General features: G+C 42.9%; 1 protein-coding gene across 2 annotated transcripts in view; it reads right to left on the bottom strand.

Annotated features, from left to right (window-relative positions):
- Positions 1 to 5,746: 5,746 nt before the first annotated feature.
- The window catches only part of LOC126418691 (hornerin-like), a 92,985-nt gene continuing 73,908 nt past the window's right edge, over positions 5,747 to 24,823 (bottom strand). For both annotated transcript variants that reach the window (XM_050085589.1, XM_050085595.1), the window contains exons 4-5: positions 23,315 to 23,467; positions 5,747 to 9,022 (exon numbers count right to left, since the gene is read on the bottom strand). In XM_050085589.1, coding sequence (XP_049941546.1) covers positions 8,843 to 9,022; positions 23,315 to 23,467 — 333 coding nt within the window. In that variant the 3' untranslated portion in view covers positions 5,747 to 8,842. The remainder of the gene's footprint in view (positions 9,023 to 23,314; positions 23,468 to 24,823) is intronic.

Below are 24,823 nucleotides of genomic sequence, written 5' to 3'. Positions count from 1 at the left end.
ATACTGGATGTTAGAAAATTTCTCTTCTTCAGGAACACTTTCCTTGCCATAACCAGTCTACATTTTATCTCCTCTCTACTTCGATCACCATCAGTTATGTTGCTTCAACAAATTTTTCCTTTGTTTCGTTTACTGCTTGCTCAATATACAGATTGAATAACATACGGGATAGGCTACAACCCTGTCTCACTCCCTTCTGAACCACTGCTTCCTTTTCGTGCCCCTCTACTCATAACTGCTGTCTGGTTATTGTAAAAATTGTAAATAGCCTTTCGCTCCCTGTATTTTATCCCTTCCACCTTTAGAATTTGAAAGAGAGTGTTCCAGTCAACACTGTCAAAAGCTTTCTCTGAGGCTGCAAAACCTATAAACGCAGGTTTAGCTTTCTTTCACCTACATTCTAAGACAAGTCGTAGGGTCAGTATTGCCTCGCGTGTTGCTACATTTCTACAGAATCCAAACTGATCTTCCAAAGGTCGGCTTCTACCAGTTTTGGCATTCGTATGTAAAGAATTTGTATTAGTAATTGGCAACCATGACTTATTAAACTGATAGTTCGGTAATTTTCACACCAGTCAGCACCTGCTTTCTTTGGAATTGGAATTATTATATTTTTCTTGAAGTATGAGAGTATTTAGTCTGTCTGATGGATCTTATTCGCCAGATGGAAGAGGTTTGTCATGGTTGGCTCTCCCAAGCCTGTAAGTAGTTCTAACGGAATGTTGTCGTCTCCCAGGGCCTTATTCCGACTTAGGTCTTTCAGGACTCTATCGAATTCTTCACGCGGTATCATATCTTCATCTCGTCCTCTTCAATTTCCATAATATTTCCCTCAAGTACATCGCCCTTGTGTAGACCCTCTATATACTCCTACCACCTTTCTGCTTTTCTTTCTTTGCTTAGGACTCGTTTTACATCTGAGCTCTTGATATACATACAAGTGGTTCTCTTTCCTCCAAAGGTTTCTTTAATTTTCCTGTAAGCGGCATATGTCATATCCCTAGTGATACTTGCTTCTACATTCTTACATTTGCCCTCTAGCCATTCTCACTTAGCAGTTTTGCACTTCCTGTCATCTCATTTTTTAGATGGTTTTATTCCTTTTCGCCTGCTTGACTTATTGCATTTTTATGCATTCTCCTTTCATCAATTATATTCAATGTCTCTTCTGTTACCCCAGGATTTCTACTAGCCCTCGCTTTTTTACCTACTTCATCTCCTGCTGCCTTCACTATTTCATCTCTCAAAGCTACCCATTCTTCTTCTACTGTATTCCTTTCCCCTGTTCTTGCCAGTCGTTCTATAATGCTCTCTCTGAATTTCTCTGCAACTTCAGGTTCTTTCTGTTTTTCCCATGTCCCATCTTCTTAAATTACTACCTTTTTGTAGTTTCTACAGCTTCAATCTACAGTTAATAACCAATAGATTGTGGTCAGAGTCCACATCTGCTCTTGGAAATGTCTTACAATTTAAAACCTGGTTCCTAAACCTCTGTCTTTCCACTATATAATGAATCTGAAACCTTCCGGTATCCCCAGCTCTCTTCCACGTTTACAGTCTTCTTTCATACTTCTTAAACCAAGTGTTAGCGATGATCAATTTATGCTCTGTACAAAACTCTACCAGGCGGCTTTCTCTTTCATTTCTTACCCACAGTCCATATTCACCGACTACTTTTCCTTCTCTTCCAATCCCTACTACCGAATTCCAGTCCCCCATGACTGTTAAATTTTCGTCCCTCTTAACTATCTGAATAATTTCTCTTATCTCGTCACACGTTCCTTCAATCTCTTTATCATCTACAGAGCTAGTTGGCATATAAACTTGGACAACTATGGTAGGCGTTAGCTTCGTGTCTTCCTTCGCTACAATAATGCGTTCACTATGCTGTTCGTAGTAGTCTATGCAAGTTCCTATTTTTTTATTCATTATTAAACCTACTTCTGCATTACCCCTATTTGATTTTGTAATTATAACCATGTATTCGCCTGACTAGAAGTCCTGTTCATCCTGCCTCGGAACTTCACGTATTCCCACTATATCTAACTTTAAACTATCCATTTCCCTTTTTTAAATGTTTCCCCTTGGTTTCAGCCGTTCGCAGTACCAGCACAGCGATGCTGTTTTGGTTGATGATACAAGGCCAGTTCAGTCAATCATCTCTGCAACTACGGAAAAGGCTGCTGCCCCTATTCAGGAACCACACGTTTCTCAAGAGATACCCCTCCATTGTGGTTGCCTCAGTATCGCTGAGGCACGCAAGCCTCCCCACCAATGGCAAGGTCCATGGATCATTGAGCGGGATGTTCCAACTATGTTACGACTATTTGTATCGTTAAAGTACGCACGCTTCCCCAGATCGGCATGATGATTTTACGAATGTGTGATGGGCTTTGGTTTATATCAAGAGGCATTCGGAGGGAAGAATTCATTTGTAAGAAAGCTTAACAGTCTTACTCGAGTTCATAAAAAGAAGAAGGCAGGAACCATGCAGGCAGACGTCTTTAACCATTTAAGAAAACAATGGCCATTCTCTCGAATACGAGTTAGTGTCATAGCTTATGGTCTCTCACTCAAGAGTCGTAAAAAAGAAAAGGTTTGGACAAAACTAGTAAGTGGGAGAACGAAAATGCCGAACGATGGTACTTGTCACAGTCTATCAGTGCTATACTTAAAGCCTAGCAAGGATTAAGAAATTTAAAATGCTACCATATAACGAAAATCGACCTGCGAAATTGCAACTTACGAATGGTTAAGGGGTTTCATTTAATATTTGACTAGCGTAATTATCCACTATTGCTTATAATTATTGTGGTAGCGCATACAATTAATTTAACGAGTATGTAAGACGTTTAGATCTCTATTTACATATATTGTAAGAGGTATTCTGACCCATATTTTTGCAGAAATGAAGCTTACTGTCTTGTTTATTTGGACATTGGTGTTGTGTGGGATCAATTGTTATTGTAATGAAGCTTACTGTCTTGTTTATTTGGACATTGGTGTTGTGAGGAATCAGTAATTATTGTTATGGTGTGCTGTCAGTAATAGCATTTTACAACAGTCTTCAAATGCTAGTCTATGGTGACGCAAGTGTTATGATAATGAAGTACAAGAAATGTACTGTCGAATCTGAAGTTTCATTTGACATTAAATCTTAGCGTGAATACACTGTAGAGTTGGTAAAATCTATGTATTTTTGTTATAATTATTTGCTGTTTAGACGTGCTGAATGATTTGTATATACATAGAATGTGATTAGGACTCCACTTTAAACTTTAGGTCATCCTGAAACTGGCTGAGTATGTAAGTTACAAAGATCATGCGTCGTAAAGCACTCTTAAGTTGAAATTAGCAGTCAGGTTGGTACAACCTTACCTTTTATTTGCTGATTAAGCTTTACTTCACACTCACCAGTAGGTCGGGAACTGGGAGGTGGGAAATAAACAAGCTAAATCTGTACCATTAAAATATATTTTATTTTGAGTTCCAATGTAAGCACATCAGATATGTTTATGAAAAATACACAAGGTGGTCAGTAATTCAGTCAAACCAAAGGAAATGAAAACAAAGAGAATATCACATGTGTTGCAGTGCTGAGAATACTGCTATTTCAGCTTATCATGGCGAATATCTGTACACATTTCAAAAGGAGAAACAACTGGACCACAGAATACACACTCATTAGGGAGAACACATACCACAGTTGGGGACAACGCCATTCATCATCGTAAGCCCAGAATATTAGTGCAGTTTTTTCAAAATATTAAATACTTTGGAATTATATTGGAGTACTAATGAACTCAGATCCTATTAGCAGATACATAATATAGCAGCTTGTGATTCTCATCCGTTTCCTAATATAGGAAACTATGAAGTGGTTTTCTGATAGCCATTGCATATCCCAGCTTGCACTATTGAGAAATATGAATATCAATAGTTTTTAGGTAGCATTATAAAATTTGTAATAGTAAAATATAATACTAGGTTTCTAATACGATATGTATTTGCGTTTGAACATTACATGAAAGCTGTAAGAATACTCGGCTTTTCACTAGCAAGTGTACACATGAATATTAACTTTCATGTAGTAGTACCCAGCATGACCGAAACTAACGTAACAGTAACTTGAAAAGGTACCAGCCAGCACTAAGATTCAACTCGTGCATTACAGGGATGTTTTGCTGTGTGGACAGACAGATAGATATATGGATAGATGGGTGCATATAGGGTAGCTCTATGTTTCGGATGGACGACACAAAATCGTTTGTCCATGTAGCTAATGTCGTCAATAATAAATACTAAGTGCATGTACAAGCCACTGATTAGGTATGATTCATTAGAGAGAATGTATACAAAGTTTTGAAGCATTGCCCTTAGTCAACTTACATACCTGTTGGGAAATTTAAATAGACTGCAATGAAGCGTAAATGAAAGGATTTGGATCCATTACTGGAGATCATATTGAAAGAATATTTCGGGAATGAACCCACGTTGCAACTGAGTTTACTTCTTGTTTGTCTTTTGCTTTCACTTTATCAGCATATTTAACGTCGGTTTGCAACGCATCGGCAACGGAACTTCAAACCTACTGCAGGTCCCATCTGCCAAGTCCGGCATTACTGCGTATTAGTTTACAAATTACAAATCTGTGATAAAATAGTTTTCGATTGTGTAAAAGAGTTTCACTCAAAAGCTGGTGGTATGTTTTCAAATACGGCTTCAAATAATTTTTACAGCTTTTATTAAGATGCAAATTCATTCGAAAGACACCAGTGGTTCTAAGAGGAAGACCATTGTGAGTAGAACAAATGAGATATTTTAACTGTGAAATTCATCTCCTGTGACTTCACGGATACGCTTTAAGATACCTAATTCATGTACAAAGCCAAGAAACCAGCACGGTTGTGTGCTACCCGGTTCTCCAGCAGCAAAGTCCAGGAAGGTGGTGTTTTCATTTTGGGCACTAGGGAACGTCAAAATGAAAGAAAGCGATCTGGTGTTTAACTGTTTGTTGAAAAATACGACAGACAGGTAGCGAACTCATGATACCACAGAAGCGGAGAAGTGAACCTGGGTAACTGGAGAAACGTACGTTGTTCATAAGGCAAATAATGATATTAAAATGGTCAAGGAAGAAAGTGTATCAAAAACTCTTACATGAATAAGGGACAGGTTGGCTGTATTTGCATAAGGCATCCTGCAGTAATTTACCTTGGAAGCGAGGAAATAAAGGAGAGCAGAAAACGTAGGGATAAATGTATTACAGTAAGTTAAACCTATTACTGGACTCGTAGTGCATAACAAACATGCGTAAATGAAGAAACTGGGACGCTGTAGAGCAGGTGAGTATATCCACTGTGGAAATGTATATATAACATCAAATCATTTGCAAGATGTGTATTACCATAGTCAAATATAACAACTATGGTTTCTGCAGCTGTTCAAGTTGGTCATTACGTTATTGGCTTTTATAGCGAGGTGTAAATCTGGTTGACTACTTCTCTTCGGGCTTAAAAGTTCTCTAAATACTTCCCTATGTCCTCTCCTACAGGTGTGTGTATTCATAAGCCACATTATATTTCTTGTCCATCCAGCTAGTGAGCACAGATTTCTCACTTTTATATATCACTACAATTTGCAGTATATTTTTCTTACGATTCAGTAATACTGTCCTATAACAGAGGAAGTCGTCCACTAGCAGCTAGGAGAATGGGACGCACGAGTGAGCCTCAAAAGAGGGGTGGGGGGTGGGGGGGGGGGGGAAGGAGGAATGGATTCGGGGATCATGATCGGAGAATGAACTGAATGGTGATGTAGTTTAAGGCGTCAGGTGTCTCACCCTGAAACTGATCATCCTGGTAGACGAATCTTCAGCAGACATCGCCTTCGAAAAGCGGACGAGATGGGTTTACCAATCGTTAAAATCGCATCTGCCTACGAAACAGCGCGGTAGCTGACTGCTTGTTTGGGCGTGGGTTCGATTCTAGTGCGTGGCGAGTTATATTTTTTCTCATTTTTCTATGTTATTGTGGTAATTTCACTTTTTGTAACAGTTGATTGCCGCATCCAATCGAAGACAGTGAGATAAAAACAACTGCTTTCATCTTTAGTAACTTACGTTGTAGCCACTTATAAATTTATTTATTGTGATACGATTTACAATTTACAGGTTTGTTATTAATGTTTCTAGGACGACAACGCTCTTGCACCATGAACATTGTACAGTTACAGTCAATTTTTAATAAACTGAGGAGGGAAACATATTTCATTAACGTTCTGAAATCTCGGTTGTCAGTCGGTAATGTTGCAGCCGTAAACCAGCATCTAATCCAAATTCAGCGTCCGTTTCCCCTACTTTTCTGTGGTAAACACCAAAGTATTTCAACGGTGACAAAATTAAAAAACAGGTTTTACGCAACTTGTGTAGAACCCACAACCCCGACCTTGCCAGCCTGATTCCATAGAAGCCAGGCTGTTCACAACCACGAAAGCGGATGCCGTTTATGGGCTAGTAAATTCATTCATCCGCTTTTCGAAGACGATATCTCGTGAATGAAGGTCCACCGGGTTAAACGGCATTAGGGTGGGATAGCGAGAGCTTAAACTAGATCATTTTATAAACAGTGCCGCACAGTTTCAATGTATTTAAAAAATGGCATCACGAAACTATCAAAAGTTACTGTAATATGTGTTTGTTTATCGACAAACAACTCTGGTCGAGTGACAAGTCACCCACATATTAACAGAAATGTATAAGGAATAGTACACGTCAGAATAATTAAGATGAGCTACTCTGTTCAGCAGATATACGGGGATACCATTACATTAGGTTAAAGGAAGGTTCCTTGACGACAAGTACATATTTATCATCAATTGCAGCATCTAAATCAAGGTTAAAAATGCGTATACGTAAAGACATTAAAAAAATTACACATCTGTATTACCACACCGCACTTAATGTACTGAGGCGTCGAGACAGTTACCGTATGCTGCAGTCAAGTAGAGCGACCAGAGCCGAAATAGCACAGTCACAGCGGAAAGGCAGAACCGCTGTAGTGTGGGTGACCTGTCTGTGGCTTTGTTGTGGCTTTTGTGATGAAAACTGATTCTTTAACGAAATAGAGACGTTCCGAGCCTGTATAAGTACACCTCATATCTAGTGAGAAGGATTGCAGTCTGCCAGCCACCAGCTCTAAGGGGGGGACTTACGACAGTCACCGAGGATCAACCAGTCTGCACCTCCAGAGTCTTCCGCGTGTAGTTGCGGCCCCACTCTTCACGTTGACGCAAATGTTGTCAACTTTCCACCCACCAACTGATGGGGCACCTTTAGGCCTACCTCTGACCCTGCCGGCTTCCTGCGCTGATCGACTACGGTTCGAGGCCGAGGCGTCACTCTGTGGGCGAACTTCTTACTGCCTACCTTTGCGTGTGGGGGCAGACAATGCTGCTATGATCAGTTTCGTCCATGCGGGGCCCACAGCGTGATTCTGCGTGTCTTGCCCTGTGCAACCAGGCAGCCTGTTATTTGCATTCTGGTTCACCGCCCGATGCTATGGTCAGGAGTATTGTCAAGTCACTGCCGCCATCGCGCCTCTGGCCGTTTGACGTTACATCCCTCTGTGCAATCTTCTGAAAGCCACATTACTTCGGAGGCTGCCTTTCGCTTACGCACAGGGGACGTTGGTCTCTGCGAGTATCATCATGATTGTTGTAGTTGACGAATAAAAAGTGAATATTTTAACAATGAAGCTTTTATGACTGTCACTTACGGATGAGTCCATTGCATTACACAATTTTTCCATTAGTCACTAAGTGCATAAGTTAACATCCATTGCACTGTTTCACACACCATCTTACCAAAATCGTATCATAAATTGACACACTGGAGCATGTATGTCTGAAGGTCGGAAGGCGAATGTGGCTTTCTCTGTTTTGTTAGTTTTATTCGTTGTCCACAAGCAAGACACAGATATTGTAAATTATGCATCTCTAATGAAGCTACCATCGATTTTCGTAACTTGTAAGCAGTCTCGCTGCACTCACATAAAAGCGAACATCGGCTGACTCAGTCGTAAGTTTATCATACAACTTCTGTGTGACAGTATGTGGAACAGTGCAATGCGCTTTTAAATTGTACACGTAGTAACTAGCAGAAAAGCGAATAGGACAACAGGGGCATGTAGAGGGTGTGCAAAATAAAACTGGCCTGCAAAACTATTTCACGCACCTTAAGATAGGCAACCCAACTGACAACGTCTGCTCAAGGGGTGGATGATGTTGGGTTGCCTACCTTAACGTGCATGAAATAGTTTTGCGGGCAAGTTTTTATTTTGCCATCATATATAACTAATATGCACTCACGTTGTATTTTTCTGCATCTATAACTATGTTTTTAATGTCTTTATGCATACTGTATTTTTAACTTTAATTTAGATGCTGCATCTCAATAATTATGTGCTTGACGCCAAGAAGCCCTCCATTAACGTGATGTAAAGGTATCCATGAGTATCTGATACACACAATAGTTCGCCTTAATTATTTCGCGACGTACTATTTCTTACAGATTTTCGTTAATTTTTAGGTGACCTGTAGGAAACTGTATGCCGCCAAATAAAGACATATTACAACAGGTTTTGGTGGCTTGGGGACGCCACTTTTTTAAACTAAGTCGTCAGTGAGTCCGTTCTCTGACCCCACTCCCCATTCCCATCCAGTTGCCAGTGGACTGCAGAACATCACACTACACTTAGGGCCATGGGTACCCCCTGCTTGAACCTTCTCGAGTCTCGCCACAGCGAGTCTTTGGCGGCGCAACTGTTGCCCTTCAGGACGCCGCCTACTGCTTGCCCCCCGACGTCTTCTTGTGCGAGGAGTGGCCGCCGTTCTTGGCGTACTGCGACGAGTGCTCGTGTGAGCTGGAGCGCCCCCCGTGTGCGGCGTGGCCGCTCTTGTCACTGGTCGCGTGGCCCTTGCCGCTCTTACCGGCGGACCCGTGCTTTCCCTCTGAGCCGCCCTTCTGTAACACAACACGAAGGGACACTGTGAGATGGAACTCTTCTGTGCAAGTTTAGAGATTTCTTTTTTTCTTCACTTAATGTCATTTACCTTATTTGAAACATGCACAAGAGTCATTCAGTAAATAATGCCTTACAATTTTATCAGACGATGTTTACTCCTAAGAGTTAGAATTTGGTGTCTACACACCATGAGAAAAAAAGTGAAGCTCCAAGAAGATGTGGTCAGTTGTGAATTTAACTGCTTACACAGGAGAAATAGATAATGTACGTAATTTTAGATCTATTTCTATGCCATCAGTGTTTGTAAAAATTATTGAAAAGGCTGTGTATGTAACGATAATCGATCATTTTATATCACACGATTTGCTGCAGTTCGGCTTTAGAAGTCATTTAACAACTGAAAATGCTATATTCTCTTTTCTCTGTGAGGTACTGGATGGGCTAAACAAAAGGTTTCGAACGCTTGGCATATTTTTTGATTTAACTAAGGCATTTGATTGTGTTGATCACAAAATATTGCTCCAGAAGTTGGACCATTGCGGAATACGGGGAGTAGCTCACAATTGGTTCACCTCTTACTTTAGCAACAGGCAGCATAAGGTCATTATTCACAACGTTGACAACGGCTGTGATGTGGGGTCTGAGTGGGGTTCTGTCAAGTGGGGGGTGCCCCAGGGATCAGTGCTGGGGCCACTCCTGTTCCTTATTTATATAAATGATATGCTCTCTAGTGTTACGGGTAGCTCTAAAATATTTCTGTTTGCTGATGACACTAGCTTGGTTGTAAGGGATGTTGTGTGCAACATTGGCTCGGTTTCAAATAGTGCAGTACATGACCTCAGTTCATGGCTTGTAGAAAATAAACTAACGCTATACCACAGTAAGACTCAGTTTTTACAGTTTCTAACACACAATTCAACAAAACCTGACCTTTTAATTTCACTGAACGGGCATATGATTAGTTAAACTGAACAGTTTAAATTTCTAGGTGTTCAGATAGATAGTAAACTGTCGTGGAAAGCCCACGTTCAGGATCTTGTTCAAAGACTTAATCCAGCCATTTTTACTATTCGAGCGGTATCTGAAGTGAGTGATCGTTCAACACGAAAATTAGTCTACTTTGCTTATTTTCATTCGCTTATGTCGTATGGTATTATATTTTGGGGTAGCTCTTCCCGTTCTAAAAGGATAATTTTGGCTCAGATACGGGCGGTTCGGGCAATCAGTGGTGTAAGTTCACGAACCTCTTGTCGACCTCTGTTCACGAGTCTGGGACTTTTAACTTTGGCCTCCCAGTTATATATATTCCTTACTGTCATTTCTTGTTAACAATATTAACTTATTCCCAAGAACAAGCAGCTTTCCCTCAATTAATACTCGGCAGAAATCAAACTTGCATTTGGATCGGACTTCATTAAGTCTTGTACAAAAAGGAGTCCAGTATACTGCTGCATCCATTTTCAATAAACTACCACTCGAATTCAAGAATCTTAGCAGTAATCCACGCGGTTTCAAATCGAAACTGAAGAGTTTCCTCATGAGTCACTCCTTCTATTCTATTGAGGAGTTCCTTGAAAACTTAAGCTGATTCTTATGTTGTATTGTTGATTGCGTTTACTTAAACTAATGGACTGACTTTTTTCGGGTTCATGAAATTTTTTTTATCTGTTATTACTTTTATGTTGTAATTTCATGTACTGACATGTTGCATGATCTTGGAGACTTGCTCCTCAGTTTGGTCCTACGGAATTTGAAGTGTAAAATAAATAAATAAAAATACACCTTCTAGAAGTATGCCAGTGATTTAGAGTTGCAATTATCTGGGACAGATAGAACGGCCACCACAGTGGAATAGTGTTATCCATGTTTAGTGTTGCTACCAAGTCTGATAGTGCATGTAAGGAGCACGAACAGCATGAGATGTTGAGTGATCACTGTGTAGGATGCAGAGATGCCGCATACTCATGTGAGACAGCGATAGCAGCACCTGGGTCAGTCTGAAAGAAGTGGCCTCATTATGCGTCTCCATTTGGCCAGCTGGCCGAATCGGGCAGTACCCAAATTTGTGGGGCACTTGAGTGTGACAGTGATCCGATGCTGGACAGCATGTGAAATGGATGGCAGGTACGTTCGTCGTCAAGTTGCCTGCCGACCCCGTCTGAACAACACAAAGGAGGATCGCCGTTACTGCGCACCAGGCTCATCCTATCCCTTTCACATCTGTGCTTGCCATATGAGAACAAATAGTTTACTCCCTGCAACGTTCAGTGTGATCCCACACCACTGGTTGGAGACTACCATTAACTGGACTAGGGAACTATCATCCCACGAGTAGACTGTCGTTGACACCACAACACAAATGGCCGCGTTTTGAGCAGTGCCGTGACTGGGAAGCATGGGTTGCTGACGAATGACGTAGTATAGGTTTCAGCGATGAATCGCGACTCCGCACTGGCCCTGGTGACCACGTTCGGTGAATATGGCAGAGACGGGAGAACAGATACCATTGAATGTTTTGGAGAGGCACAGTGATGTTAGAGTATTTTACAGGCTATAAGACGCACATTTTTCTTCGAATCCAAACGTCAGGTACGTCTTACACTGTAAATTAATGATAAAAGGTCCAGTGTTTGATTTAAAATTCCCGCCAGCCTTAAAAATGGCCATATAATCGATGCTGCAGATGGGAGACCTATATCTGTGTGGCAACATTGGATTCAACTGGCACCAGCAGTGCACCGATACGACGAACAGGAGTCGCAGGTATTCACAAGCTGGCTAACACTATCTCACTCCAGCCCCACCATCACAAACCCAGAACACTGTCTGCCATGTGATGCGTGATTTCAGTGTGGGGTGCCAGTGAATTAGAACTGAAGGTGATTTGTGTTTCCGGTAATAGTACAATATTTTTGTTAGTAGCTGGTTTCGTAATGGAAAAAAATAGAAGGTATTCATATTGTGCAGGCTATAAATTGAAAATAACAGCGTATGCAGAAGAACATGGAAACAGAGCAGCTGAGCGGCATTTCGGCCCTCCACCAACAGAAAAAACCATTCGCGACTTGCGGGCTAGTAAAGAAGAACTGAAAAAAAAAACGTGGAATAAATTTCCTGTACTTTACATCTATGGTCACAAATTTTTTGTCATCAGACTACCGGTTTGGGTCTGTAATGACCATCTTCAGACCTATTTATAAAAAATTGCTCTGAGCACTATGGGACCTAACTTCTGAGGTCATCAGTCCCCTAGAATTTAGAACTACTTAAACCTACCTAACCTATGGACATCACACACATCCAGGCCCGAGGCAGGATTCGAACCTGCGAGCGTAGCTGTCGCGCGGTTCCAGACTGTAGCGCCTAGAACCGCTCGGCCACTCCGGCCGGCAGACCTATTTATAAGAACATGTCCTAATACACTGGAGCCATAGTGGCATCGTCAAATGAAAAACACAGAATCAGCACTAGCATCATACCACTCTCTTGCCTGTTGTCAGTTTTCGTGACCGGTGCCGCTACCCCTTAATCAAGCAGTTCGTCAAATGGCCTCACGAGGGCTGAGTGCACCCGCTTGCCCACAGCACTCGGCAGACCCAGGTGGTGACCCTTCCAAGTGTTAGCCAAGCCCAACAGCGGGCTGCAAGCGGGATGCACTCAGCCCTTGTGAGGCCTATTGAGGAACAGCTTGATTGAGAAATAGCAGCAGCGGTCACGAAAACTGACAACGGCTGGAAGAGCACATGCTGACCATATGCCCCTGTGTATTTGCATCCGGTGACGCCTAAAGGCAGAGGATGACACGGCGACTGGTCGGTACCGTTGGGCCATCAAGGCCTGTTCAGACGGTTGTGTTTTTGTTTTGCATCATCAAAAAAGCCATCGTCACTTTCTTCAAATAAAATCTGATTGTGCTAGCTTACACTGATAAAACCAGAGTCAGTGGGAATTTGATATCCAGTCCTACTGAAGCTGTAGTACAAAGATGTAATTTCCAGAAACTGCTATATTACAGCAATCCACCACTAATTTAGCGTCATCTATAATTTTACAACCAATTTTTATACGCTCAGTACGAGGAGTCGGCGTACTGAACACAGGGGCGCATATGCAGAGACAGCGAGACCGAAGATCACAGCACCGGTACATTATCAGGCCGGAGGCGTTTTCTTGCCTACTACGTCTTACGACATTGAAAATATTCACGGGAAAAAGAGGAAAACAAGATAAATTGTCATGCGTCCACCCAGAGGTATGGTAAGAAGCGATATTTAAAACGGATGCATGTTTTTAAGATTTTCCTCTTTTATGTGTTGAGACAAAATTCTGTCTTTAGAAACTTTCTCGCACGTGAAACCACACAAAAATTTATTATATTCACATAATTGTTCCTGAGTGTGCATATGTCATGTAACAATTACGTACAAAACATAAAGTCCCAGTCTCTATAATTTTGCATTGTGGATTTTAGAAAGCGCCAATCGATTCTTTAACGAAGAGTTACATCAGAACTCTACTCACATAAACTGTTTATGAGTGTCATCAACGCGCAGCTAACCAACTTGCTAGTCAGCTACTTCTTTCGTAAATTTCATGAGTTGCGACAAGTTCGAAGCAAAATTAACCGTGACCCAGGACAGCATTTGTCTCTTTATTGCAGTTAAGGACCATAGTCGTACACAACAGGTAATTAATTTGGTCTATTTTGGCCTTCTGCCACATTTAAGTACAAACGGTTTGTCTAGACTGTAGCTGTAGATGATATGTCACGTACTGTATTAATTGAAGGATGAATGTAAAGTGTGGGACTCATGCAGGCGTCATGCCATAAATACATCATGCATACATGGGCGCCACACTTTACATCTCATCTTTCAAGTAATACAATGCATGACACATCACGTACGGGTACAGTCCAGACAACTACACGGTCCAGTCACATTAATGCGAGCACCGCCTATATTCTACGTCAACGTGCTATAACCACTCCCAAACGGCAGGTCGCAGCGCTACCAGTGGAAGGAATGTAAAGTGTGTCCCAATCGCTAACAGCTGGTGGCCGCACTGGCAGCAGACGGTGTGTAGTGCATGCTGTGGAGAGTGGAAAACAATACAATAGGTGTAATGCGGAAACGGAACGATTTATCTGACGCCCAAAAGGGCACGATCATTGGTTTTCGGACCATTTCCGAAACTGTTAAGGCTTTCGTGACCACTTGTTGACAAACTGCCTATTGGCTTCTGTCTCGGGTTCTTCGGCCGACGTTCATCTAATGATTTTTACTGACGTTTCGCCAGCACGAGTGGCTGGCATTGTCAAAGCTTCACCCTCCATTGCCGGTGTTGAACTGGAGCCGAGCTCGCGGCCGCAGACTATATGTACGTGGCGCGCCAAGGTTCGAGGGCTTCTCCGCGGTCATTTCCGGAGCGGTTCTCCTCTTGCTACCTGCGACGGTCGTTCGCTGCAGTACGGGAACGAGGATCCGCTTATCTTGATGCTTTCCTCTTTCTTGTTGAAACTGTTCGCGTGTTTTTATATTTCTACAGCTTCTCTGAACAAGCGCGTGTGGTAGTGCTTCTCTACAGCCAGAACTTTCTTGACGGAAATGACCGCGGAGAAGCCCTCGAACGTTGGCGCGCCACCCACGTACGTACAGTCTGCGGCCGCGAGCTCGGCTCCAGTTCACCACCGGCAATGGAGGGTGAGCTTTGACAGTGCCAGCCACTCGTGCTGGCTAAACGTCAGTAAAATCAATGGATGATCGTCGGCCGAAGAACCCGAGACAGAAGCCAATAGGCATTTTGTCATTTCCAAAACGATTAGGTTCGTAAACTGTTCGTGTGCCACAGTGGTTAAGGTACTATATCGCGCACTGCAAAATGGCGCTATCCATAACCAACACAGAGTGGCCGTGCGGTTTGAGGCGCCGTGTCACGGATTGCGCGGCCCCTCCCGCCAGAGGCTCGAGTCCTCCCTCGGACATGAGTGTGTGTATTGTTCTTAGCATAAGTTAGTTTAAGTAGTGTGTAAGTCTAGGGGCCGATTACCTCCGCAGTTTGGTCCCTTAGGAATTCACACACATTTGAACATTTGAAAACCAACACATAGGGAAGTCTAGTGCAACACGAGCCGTAGATGCGGGGTTGAACGACGGCTGCGGGGATGTGTACATGTGACTGGACAGTGCATGTTATACGAAAACTTCTGTAAGAGCGCGATGTTATTGTACATATCTTCATGATCATGTAGCTTTTGAAGTTTTTTTCTAGTTTATTGATATGTATGTGTTTTTTACCATTGTCAATAAAGTTTGCTTGTTTCCCGTGACTTTAAGATTAGAACCCGAGAGTATACTTGGGAGAACGTCACAGTGATACTGAAGGTACTGAACTGGAAGGCTCTTCAAGATAGATGTAGACTGACCCGAGCAAGTCTATTAACGAAGTTTCAAGAACCGGCTTTAAATGATTACTGTAGGGATATACTGCAACGCCCTACGTGTCGCACACATAGGGATCGAGAGCATAAGATTAGAATAAGTACTGCACGCACAGAGGCACTCCAACAACCATTCTTCCCGCGCTCTATACGTGAATGGAACGGGAAGAAACCCTAATAACTGGTACTATGGGACGTATCCTCTACTATGCACCTCACGTTGGTTTGCAGAATATAGGTGTAGATCTAGGTTGGCAAAGGTTTTCTGTTCGGACGCCTGCGTGTTTTAAATTAGTCCTTGGAAATGGCACTGATTCTTGTCTGTTTTGACCAGTACCGTGTTCGTTACTGACATTCACGAATTTTTAATGTGCTTTTGTCCTATCTGTCAACTAACGGTAAAATTAATTACAAGTGCTGCATTTATTTGCGTATGTGGGAAAACTACTGTGCGAAGGAATATCGCTGTCGATCAACGTAGGTACAAGGGACTGTTTGAAATCAGTTGGTCTGAGGATTTCACTGTGTTCGGGAGCTGTATTGCGAATGCTCGTTTCGTCAATAAAATTGTTTTACAGAGTATCAGGACCGTGTGTTTACTTAACGTAACTATAAAAAAAATGGTTCAAATGGCTCTGAGCACTATGGGACTTAACAGCTGTGGTCATCAGTCCCCTAGACTTAGAACTACTTAAACCTAACTAACCTAAGGACATCACACACATCCATGCCCGAGGCAGGATTCGAACCTGCGCCCGTAGCAGTCGCGCGGCTCCGGACTGCGCGCCTAGAACCGCGAGACCACCGCGGCCGGCAACGTTACCATCTCCTGTAACATGTGCAACTACATGGGTGACGACCGACGATCTCGATCACTTATAAATTCAACGTATCTGTCTATTGTGGAACGACAATGCTGCTGGCACTGTGCTGTGCAGTTTTCACTGGTTGACAACGTTTCTCCAGCCACGTCACCCACTATGGATAACACCTCACATGCAAGTCGTGTGATAATCTCTTCGGCAGGGCTACATTAGTGTGCAACGATGCAAAACAACGGAAAGTGAGAAACAATTTACTCTGTGATTTCGGGTGGAACCCCGTTTCTCTTCCAAACCTGGCTAGACACAAGCCAAGGCAGTGTAACCATGTGGAGACGTGTTTAATCGATTTTGATGGAACAACCGCGTCGCGCGCGAATAAGATCGCTTCGGAACTCGTGCAACTGGCTGCATCGCACTACGCCATCTCCCATCCAGCATGTCGCGCCGCTTACGGAGGACAATATTTGCTCGACAGTTCTTACAATGCGACCATCGCCCAGGCAATCATTCGGCCACAGGACGCACCTCAAACTACTGTCTTTACGACCAGAACAACCTACTTTGTGGTTTGCCATTGTGGACAATATCTTCAAATCGAGTGACGTCATTAACAACGACGTCAAATTCGTCACGTTATTAACCAAAGTCGGAGAACATATGGAGGCAACAAGTGATATCATCTTCACCCCTCCAGCAGACAACAAATACAAGACAGTCGAGACTGATCTTCTACGTCGCCTCACCCGCTTCCCCGGTGAGAAAATTTATCACGTCGTTTGCGACGAAGTTTAAAGTGACGAGAACCCATCGCAACTATGATGTCGCCTACGCACACAGATTGACATTCGTCTCTAGCCAGCTCTTTACGATTTACATAAACGATCTGGTTGATGGTATTGACAGCGACATTAGACTGTTTGCCGATGATGCTGCAGTCTACAGGAAAGTAGTATCACACGAAAGTTGTGAACAAATCAATGAGGATTTGCCGAAAATAAATGCGTGGTGTGATGACTGGCATTTATCTCTCAGTATTAGTAAGTGTAACCTACTGAGTATAACAAGCCGAAAATCCCCATTAATGTACGAGTACAAAATAAATGCCCAGTCTTTCGAAGCGGTAACATCAGTCAAATATCTGAGTGTGACTATTCGAAATGATCTCAAATGGAATGATCGGATTACGCAAGTAACGGCTGAGGCGAACTCTAGATTGCAGTTTATTAGTAGAATCCTGAAGCGATGCAGTCGTTCAACAAAGGAAATAGCTTACAATACTTTAGTTCGTACAGTCTTAGAGTATTGTCCGTCTGTATGAGACCCTTACCAGTTGAGTCTGATTCAAGAGATTGAAAAGGTCCAAAGAAGAGCGGCAAGATTCGTGACTGATACATTCAGCCATCGCGAGAGCGTTACAAATCTCATAGAAAGTTTGAAGTGGGACACACTTGCAGACAGACGACAGACGAAGGAGCTGCTCACTAAAGTCCGAAATCCGATCTTCGCCGAAGATGTAGAGTATATATTATTACCACCAGATATTCAAATAGCGCAATGACCACCATTCAAAGACAAGGGAAATTAGAGCTCGTACTGAGGCGTGCAGTCAGCCATTGTTTCCTCGCGCGAACAGCGAGTGGAACAGAGAGGGGAGGGGGGGGATATGACTTTGGCGCGAACTGTGCCCTCCGCCATACATCGCTTGGTGGCTAGCGGAGTATGTATGTAGATGTACATGTAGACCACAAATTGTGGACTTTATGGGCTGTGAAGCTCCTTACGCAAGTGCAATTGGCAATGGTGAGCCATGAAAACAAATCCTTGGACGCACGCCTTAAACATGCCGATCGAATAGATTCGATCATAGGAAACAAACAATACATTAATAATGTCGGCGGGCATAAAGCGGACGTTCCTCGGCAATTGATGCGGCGACCCCCTACCACGAGCCGAGCCGACTCCGTCCACCCCCGCCGACTGACGTTACCGCACCAGGCCGGAGCGAAGACCTCGCTCGACACCAACAAACCCAGATCACCAACTGCGTCACGTCCGCGGGTAACAGAAGTCATTGTTCTCTCTAATGTTGTAGGTGTAGGCATCACTGTTCTTCTCAAATTGTGACAGATTATTTATAACGAAATTCATTAGAGAATATATGTACTGGATGGTACAGTTAAAATGCCTAGCTCCTTGAACAGGTACCTACTTGACATCTGTAGGTGAACATCACATATTATTCTTACTGCTTACTTTTCTGCAACGAGTACTGTCTTTCTGAGCAATGAGAAACCCTGGAAAGTTACTCCATACAATATTATACAGTGAAAATATACGTGGAATATGTCAGGAGGTTGATACTTCTGTTTCCAAGATTAGCGGTTATGCGAAGAGCAAAAGTAGCTGAACATAATTGCCTGAGCAGCTCAGTAACTTGCTTCTTCCAATTCACATTTTCGTCCATATGTAAACCCAAAAATGTGGAGCATTCTGCTCATGAGCTACATCAGTTGTTTATATGACTGTATTTGTTGTGCTGAACTGAATGTAGTGTTTTTTCATTTAAATTTGGGCTGAGTCCATTTTTATGGAACCACTTAGTAATTCCTTGGAAAATATTGTTTACTAACTTTTCTGCTGCTTTCTCTGTAACGGCAAAAAGTACCATTTCTGCTTGTTGAGTGCCAAGTGAAAGTCATTCACATGTATAAGGAATAGGAGTGGAGGAGTGGACCAAAAATTGAACCCTCTGGGACTCACCCCCCCCCCTCTCTCTCTCTCTCTCTCTCTCTCTCTCTCTCTCTCTCTCTCTCTCTCTCTCTCTCTCTCTCTATATATATATATATATATATATATATATATATATATAGCTCATTTTATTACTTCTCTTCAAATCACATTAATCATAGAATGGAAACACACAGCAAAAGAACGTACCAGCGTGACTTCAAACACTTTGTTACAGGAAATGTTCAAAATGTCCTCCGTTAGCGACGATACATGCATCCACCCTCCGTCGCATGGAATCCCTGATGCGCTGATGCAGCCCTGGAGAATGGCGTATTGTGTCACAGCCGTCCACAATGCGAGCACGAAGAGTCTCTACATTTGGTACCGGGGTTGCGTAGACAAGAGCTTTCCAATGCCCCCATAAATGAAAGTCAAGAGTGTTGAGGTCAGGAGAGCGTGGAGGCCATGGAATTGGTCCGCCTCTACCAATCCATCGGTCACCGAATCTGTTGTTGAGAAATGTGCAGGAGCACCATCGTGCATGAACCACATGTTGTGTCGTACTTGTAAAGGCACATGTTCTAGCAGCACAGGTAGAGTATCCCGTATTAAATCATGATAACGTGCTCCATTGAGCGTAGGTGGAAGAACATGGGGCCCAATCAAGACATCACCAACAATGCCTGCCCAAACGTTCACAGAAAATCTGTGTTGATGACGTTATTGCTCAATTGCGTGCGGATTCTCGTCAGCCCACACACGTTGATTGTGAAAATTTACAATTTGATCACGTTGAAATGAAGCCTCATCCGTAAAGAGAACATTTGCTCTGAAATGAGGATTGACACATTGTTGGATGAACCATTGGCAGAAGTGTACCCGTGGAGGCCAATCAGCTGCTGATAGTGCCTGCACACGCTGTACATGGTACGGAAACAACTGATTCTCCCGTAGCACTCTCCATACAGTGACGTGGACAACGTTACCTTGTACGGCAGCAACTTCTCTGACGCTGACATTAGGGTTATCGTCAACTGCACGAAGAATTGCCTCGTCCATTGCAGGTGTCCTCGTCGTTCTAGGTCTTCCCCAGTCGCGAGTCATAGGCTGGAATGTTCCGTGCTCCCTAAGACGCCGATCAATTGCTTCGAACGTCTTCCTGTCGGGACACCTTCGTTCTGGAAATCTGTCTCGATACAAACGTACCGAGCCACGGCTATTGCCCCTTGCTAATCCATACATCAAATGGGCATCTGCCAACTCCGCATTTGTAAACATTGCACTGACTGCAAAACCACGTTCGTGATGAACACTAATCTGTTGCTGCTACGTACTGATGTGCTTGATGCTAGTACTGTAGAGCAATGAGTCGCATGTCAACACAAGCACCGAAGTCAACATTACCTTCCTTCAATTGGGCCAACTGGCGGTGAATCGAGGAAGTACAGTACATACTGACGAAACTAAAATGAGCTCTAACATGGAAATTAAGCGTTTCCGGACACATGTCCACATAATATCTTTTCTTTATTTGTGTGTGAGGAATGTTTCCTGAAAGCTTGGCCGTACCTTTTTGTAACACCCTATATATATATATATATATATATATATATATATATATATATATATATATATATATGTTTTGCTTTCTGTTTATTGAGTATGATACAAACCAGCTGTGTGTAAAGAACCAATTTCATAAAACTTGAGGTTTTCTACGACAGTAACATCATCATTTAATAGATGAAAGGAGAAGATTTAAAAACTCATCAAATGAAGTAGTACAAACGCTTAAAAAATTAGACTGATAGGAAGTGCAAACTGGCTAAACTAGAATGGCTAGAGGACAAATGTAAGGATTTAGAAGCATACTTCACTGCGGGAAAGATAGATACCGCATACAGGAAAATTAAAGAGGCCGTTGGGGAAAAGGGATGTAGCTGTATTAATATCAAGAGCTCGGGTGGTAAAACACTCCTAAGCAAAGAAGAGAAAGCTAAAAGGCGGAAGGAGTATATAGAAGGACTGTGCAAGGGAGATGAACTTGAAGGCAGTTTTATGGAAATGAAAGAGGACGTAGATGAAGATAAGATGGCAGGTATAATACTGCGAGAAGAATTTGACAGAGCCTTGAATTATCTTAGCAGAAACAAGACCCCGGTCGTAAACGATATTCCGTCAGGGAGAGCCAGTCATGACAAAACTGCTCCATCCGGAGTACAAGATGTGAGAGATAGGCGGAATACCACCAGACTTAAAGAATAATGTAGTAATTCCAGTTACAAAGAAGGCAATTGGTGACAGGTGTGAAAATTACCGACCTATCAATTTGATAAGTCATGGTTGCGAAATACTGACACGAATTCCTTACAGAAGATTGCAAAAACTAGTAGAAGCCGACCATGGGGAAGATCAGTTTGGATGCCGGAGAAATGTAGGAACATGCGATCAATACCGACCCTACAACATATCTTAGAAGATAGGTTCAGGAAAGACAAACCTATGTTTATAACATTTCTAGGCTTAAAGGAAGTCTTTGACAATGTTGACTGGAGCACAATATAGGGAGCGAAAGGCTATTTGCAACTTCTTTATAAATCAGATGGCAGTTACAAGGGTCGAGTGGCATGAATGTGAAGCAGTGGTTGAGAAGGGAATGAGATAGGCTTATAGCCTATCCTCAATGTTATTCAATATGTGCATTGAACAAGCAGTAAAGGAAACAAAAGAAAAATTTGGAGTAGGAATTAAGTTGCAGGGAGAAGAAATGAAAACATTGAGGTTTGCCGACAACGTTGTAATTCTGTGAGAGATAGCAATGGATTTAGAAGAACAGTAGAACGGAATGGACGATGTTTTGAAAGGAAAATATAAGATGAACATTAACAAAAGCAAAACAAGGATAATGGAACGTAGTCGAATTAAATCAGATGATACTCAGGGAATTAGTTTAGGAAACGAGACACGTAAAGTAGTAGATGAGATGCGCTATTTGGGCAGCAAAGTAACTCATGACGAGGATAGAACATGGAGACTGGCAATGGCAAGAAAAGCGTTTCTGAAGAAGAGGAATTTGTTAACACGGATTACAGATTTAAGTGACAGGAAGTTTTTTCTGAAATTATTTGTGTGGCGTGTAGCCATGTGTGGAAGTGAAACATGGACAATAAACAGCTGAGACAAGAAGAGAATAGAAGCTTTTGAAATGTGGTGCTGGAGAAGAATGATGAAGATCAGGTGGGTACATCGCGTAACTAATTAGGGGGTTCAGTCCGGAACTGTGAGACTGCTATGGTCGCAAGTTCGAATCCTGCCTGGGGCATGAATGTGTGTGATGTCCTTAGGTTAGTTAGGTTTAAGTAGTTCTAAGTTCTAGGGGACTGATGACCTCAGATGTTAAGTCCCCTAGTGCTCAGAGACATTTGAGCCATTTTAAAATTAGGTGGTACTGATTGGATTGGGGAGAGAAGAAGGCCAAAGGAAGGGCTCGGTTGATTGGACACATTCTGAGACATCGAGGGATTACCAGTTTAGTACTGGAGGGAAATGTTTAGGGGTAAAAATCGTAGAGGAAGAGCAAGAGATGAATACACTAAGCAGATTTTCCGCCCCCGGTAGCTGAATGGTCAGCGTGACGGATTGTGAATCCTCTGGGCCCGGTTTCTATTCCCGGCTGGGTTGGGGAATTTTCTCCGCCCATGAACTGGGCATTGTGCTGTCCTCATCACCATCATCCCATCATCCTCATCGACTGCAGGTCGCCGAAGTGGCGTCAAATTGGAAGACCGGCACCCGGCGAACGGTCTGCCCGACGGGGAGCTCTAGCCAAGCGATAAAATAAAATAAACTAAGCAGATTCAGAAGGATGTAGGTTGCAGTAGATGAAGAGGATCGCACAGGATACAGTAGCATAGAGAGCTGCATCAAACCAGTATTCGGATCGAAGAGCGCAACAACAGCAACATGACCACACTTCCGTGGGGCACTCCTGACGATGGTGAAGGCTCGCCGTCGAGGTACAGGGTTCTGTTACTTAAGAAGTCTTCGAGCCTCTCACATATCTGGGTATCTACTCCGCATGGTCGTACCTTCGTTAGCAGTCTGCACTGTGGTACCGTATCAAACGCTTTCCGGATATCTGGGAATATAGAATCTGTCTGTCGTCCTTCGTCGGTACTTCGCAGCATATCGTGCTAGAAAAGGGTAACCTAAGTTTCGCACTAGAGATGCGCTCCAAATGCATGCTGATTTGTGGACAGCTGCTTCTCTGTCGCAAGGAACGTGGAGCAAGTACAAACCGTTGCCTTTTTGGCGGACTCCTTCTTCTTGCCCTTCTCGCTGAAGTGGGAGCCCTGCTCTCCGTACTTGTGGTAGCCGCCTTTCTCCTGGCCGTTGCTCCAGAAGTCGTCCAGGTGGTGGTGCTCGTCCTTGTGGTACTTGTCACGGTATCCCTGGAACACAAACAACAGGCTCCGGTAACACAAGATTCTTCTTCCAGATCTCACGCAACAAATCAACAAACGTCTCCAGGTTACTGTTCACTGGACTGTTAACGTTGATGCATCTTGTAATAAGTACTCGTACGGATTTTAGGTAAGAAGATTAAATCTTATATGAAAGTCATTTGGTTGTAATATGATTTCAATGATTTGAGAAACAGCAGAAGTCGAATGAAATACAAAATAGAACTGATCCATTGGATTACTGTCCCTTATCACTCACATTTATTTCTGGCAGAAACCTAGTAATTACTTTGTTTAAAGACTGTCATCTATCTAAAAATGAATAACATCATCCGTGGAATTGTGTATGGGTTCTGAAAAGATTGATCGTGTGAAATTCAATGAGGCCTTTTCACGTATTATATCGTCACTCTCATAGAAAGAGAAGACCAGGTTGGTTAGGCGCTTCTCGATTTTCGAAAAGCTTTTGATCCAGAATGGCATTCTAAATAAAGTACGTTCGTATGCGATCTCTAACCAGGCTTGCGACTGGCTCAAAATTTTTTCTTGTTGGAAGGGCGTGGCCTGCTATCTTTAACGGAGAGTGATCCACAGACAATGAATCTCTGTCTGATGTGCCTCAGAGGGATCAACAATATCGTTGCAGTTCATGTTACACACTAATGGCTTAGCGCATAGCATTATTTACAATCTCATACGTCCTCGAAAGGTTTAAGAGTGGGGTTAAAGTCTGAGACGAAAGGATATCAATAAGATTAGCTGATGACAATGCTATCCTCAGTGAAAAGGAAGAATGACAGGACGTATGAATGGAATGAACAGTCTAATGACTACAGAATATTGACTGAGAGTAAACCGAAGAAAGGCATAAGTAAAGAGCAGTAGCAGAAATAAGAGAGCGATAATCTTAACATAAAAATTGGGAAGCACCTGGTAGTCAAAGTTAAGGAAGCAGGCCGGCCGGAGTGGCCGTGCGGTTCTGGGCGCTACAGTCTGGAACCGAGCGACCGCTACGGTCGCAGGTTCGAATCCTGTCTCGGGCATGGATGTGTGTGATGTTCTTAGGTTAGTTAGGTTTAATTAGTCCTAAGTCCTAGGCGACTGACGACCTCAGAAGTTAAGTCCCATAGTGCTCAGAGCCATTTGTTAAGACGTCGGGGAATAACTTCCATGCTCAGAGCCATTTGAACCATTTTAAGGAAGCAAAATAAGACATGGCGGACGAAGCACCGTGGACATAAAAAGCGGGTTAGTAGATGCCATGTTGCATCTCCATGATGCCACGTGGAGTAGGATGACACGGCGGCCGGTCGACATCGTGTGGTCTCCAGGGCCGGACTGTGG

This window comes from Schistocerca serialis, chromosome 1 (genome assembly GCF_023864345.2).
Source record: "Schistocerca serialis cubense isolate TAMUIC-IGC-003099 chromosome 1, iqSchSeri2.2, whole genome shotgun sequence".
NCBI classification, from domain to species: domain Eukaryota; kingdom Metazoa; phylum Arthropoda; class Insecta; order Orthoptera; family Acrididae; genus Schistocerca; species Schistocerca serialis.
Note: the sequence above shows the minus strand (reverse complement) of the source record. Positions and strands in the feature narration are given on the sequence as shown.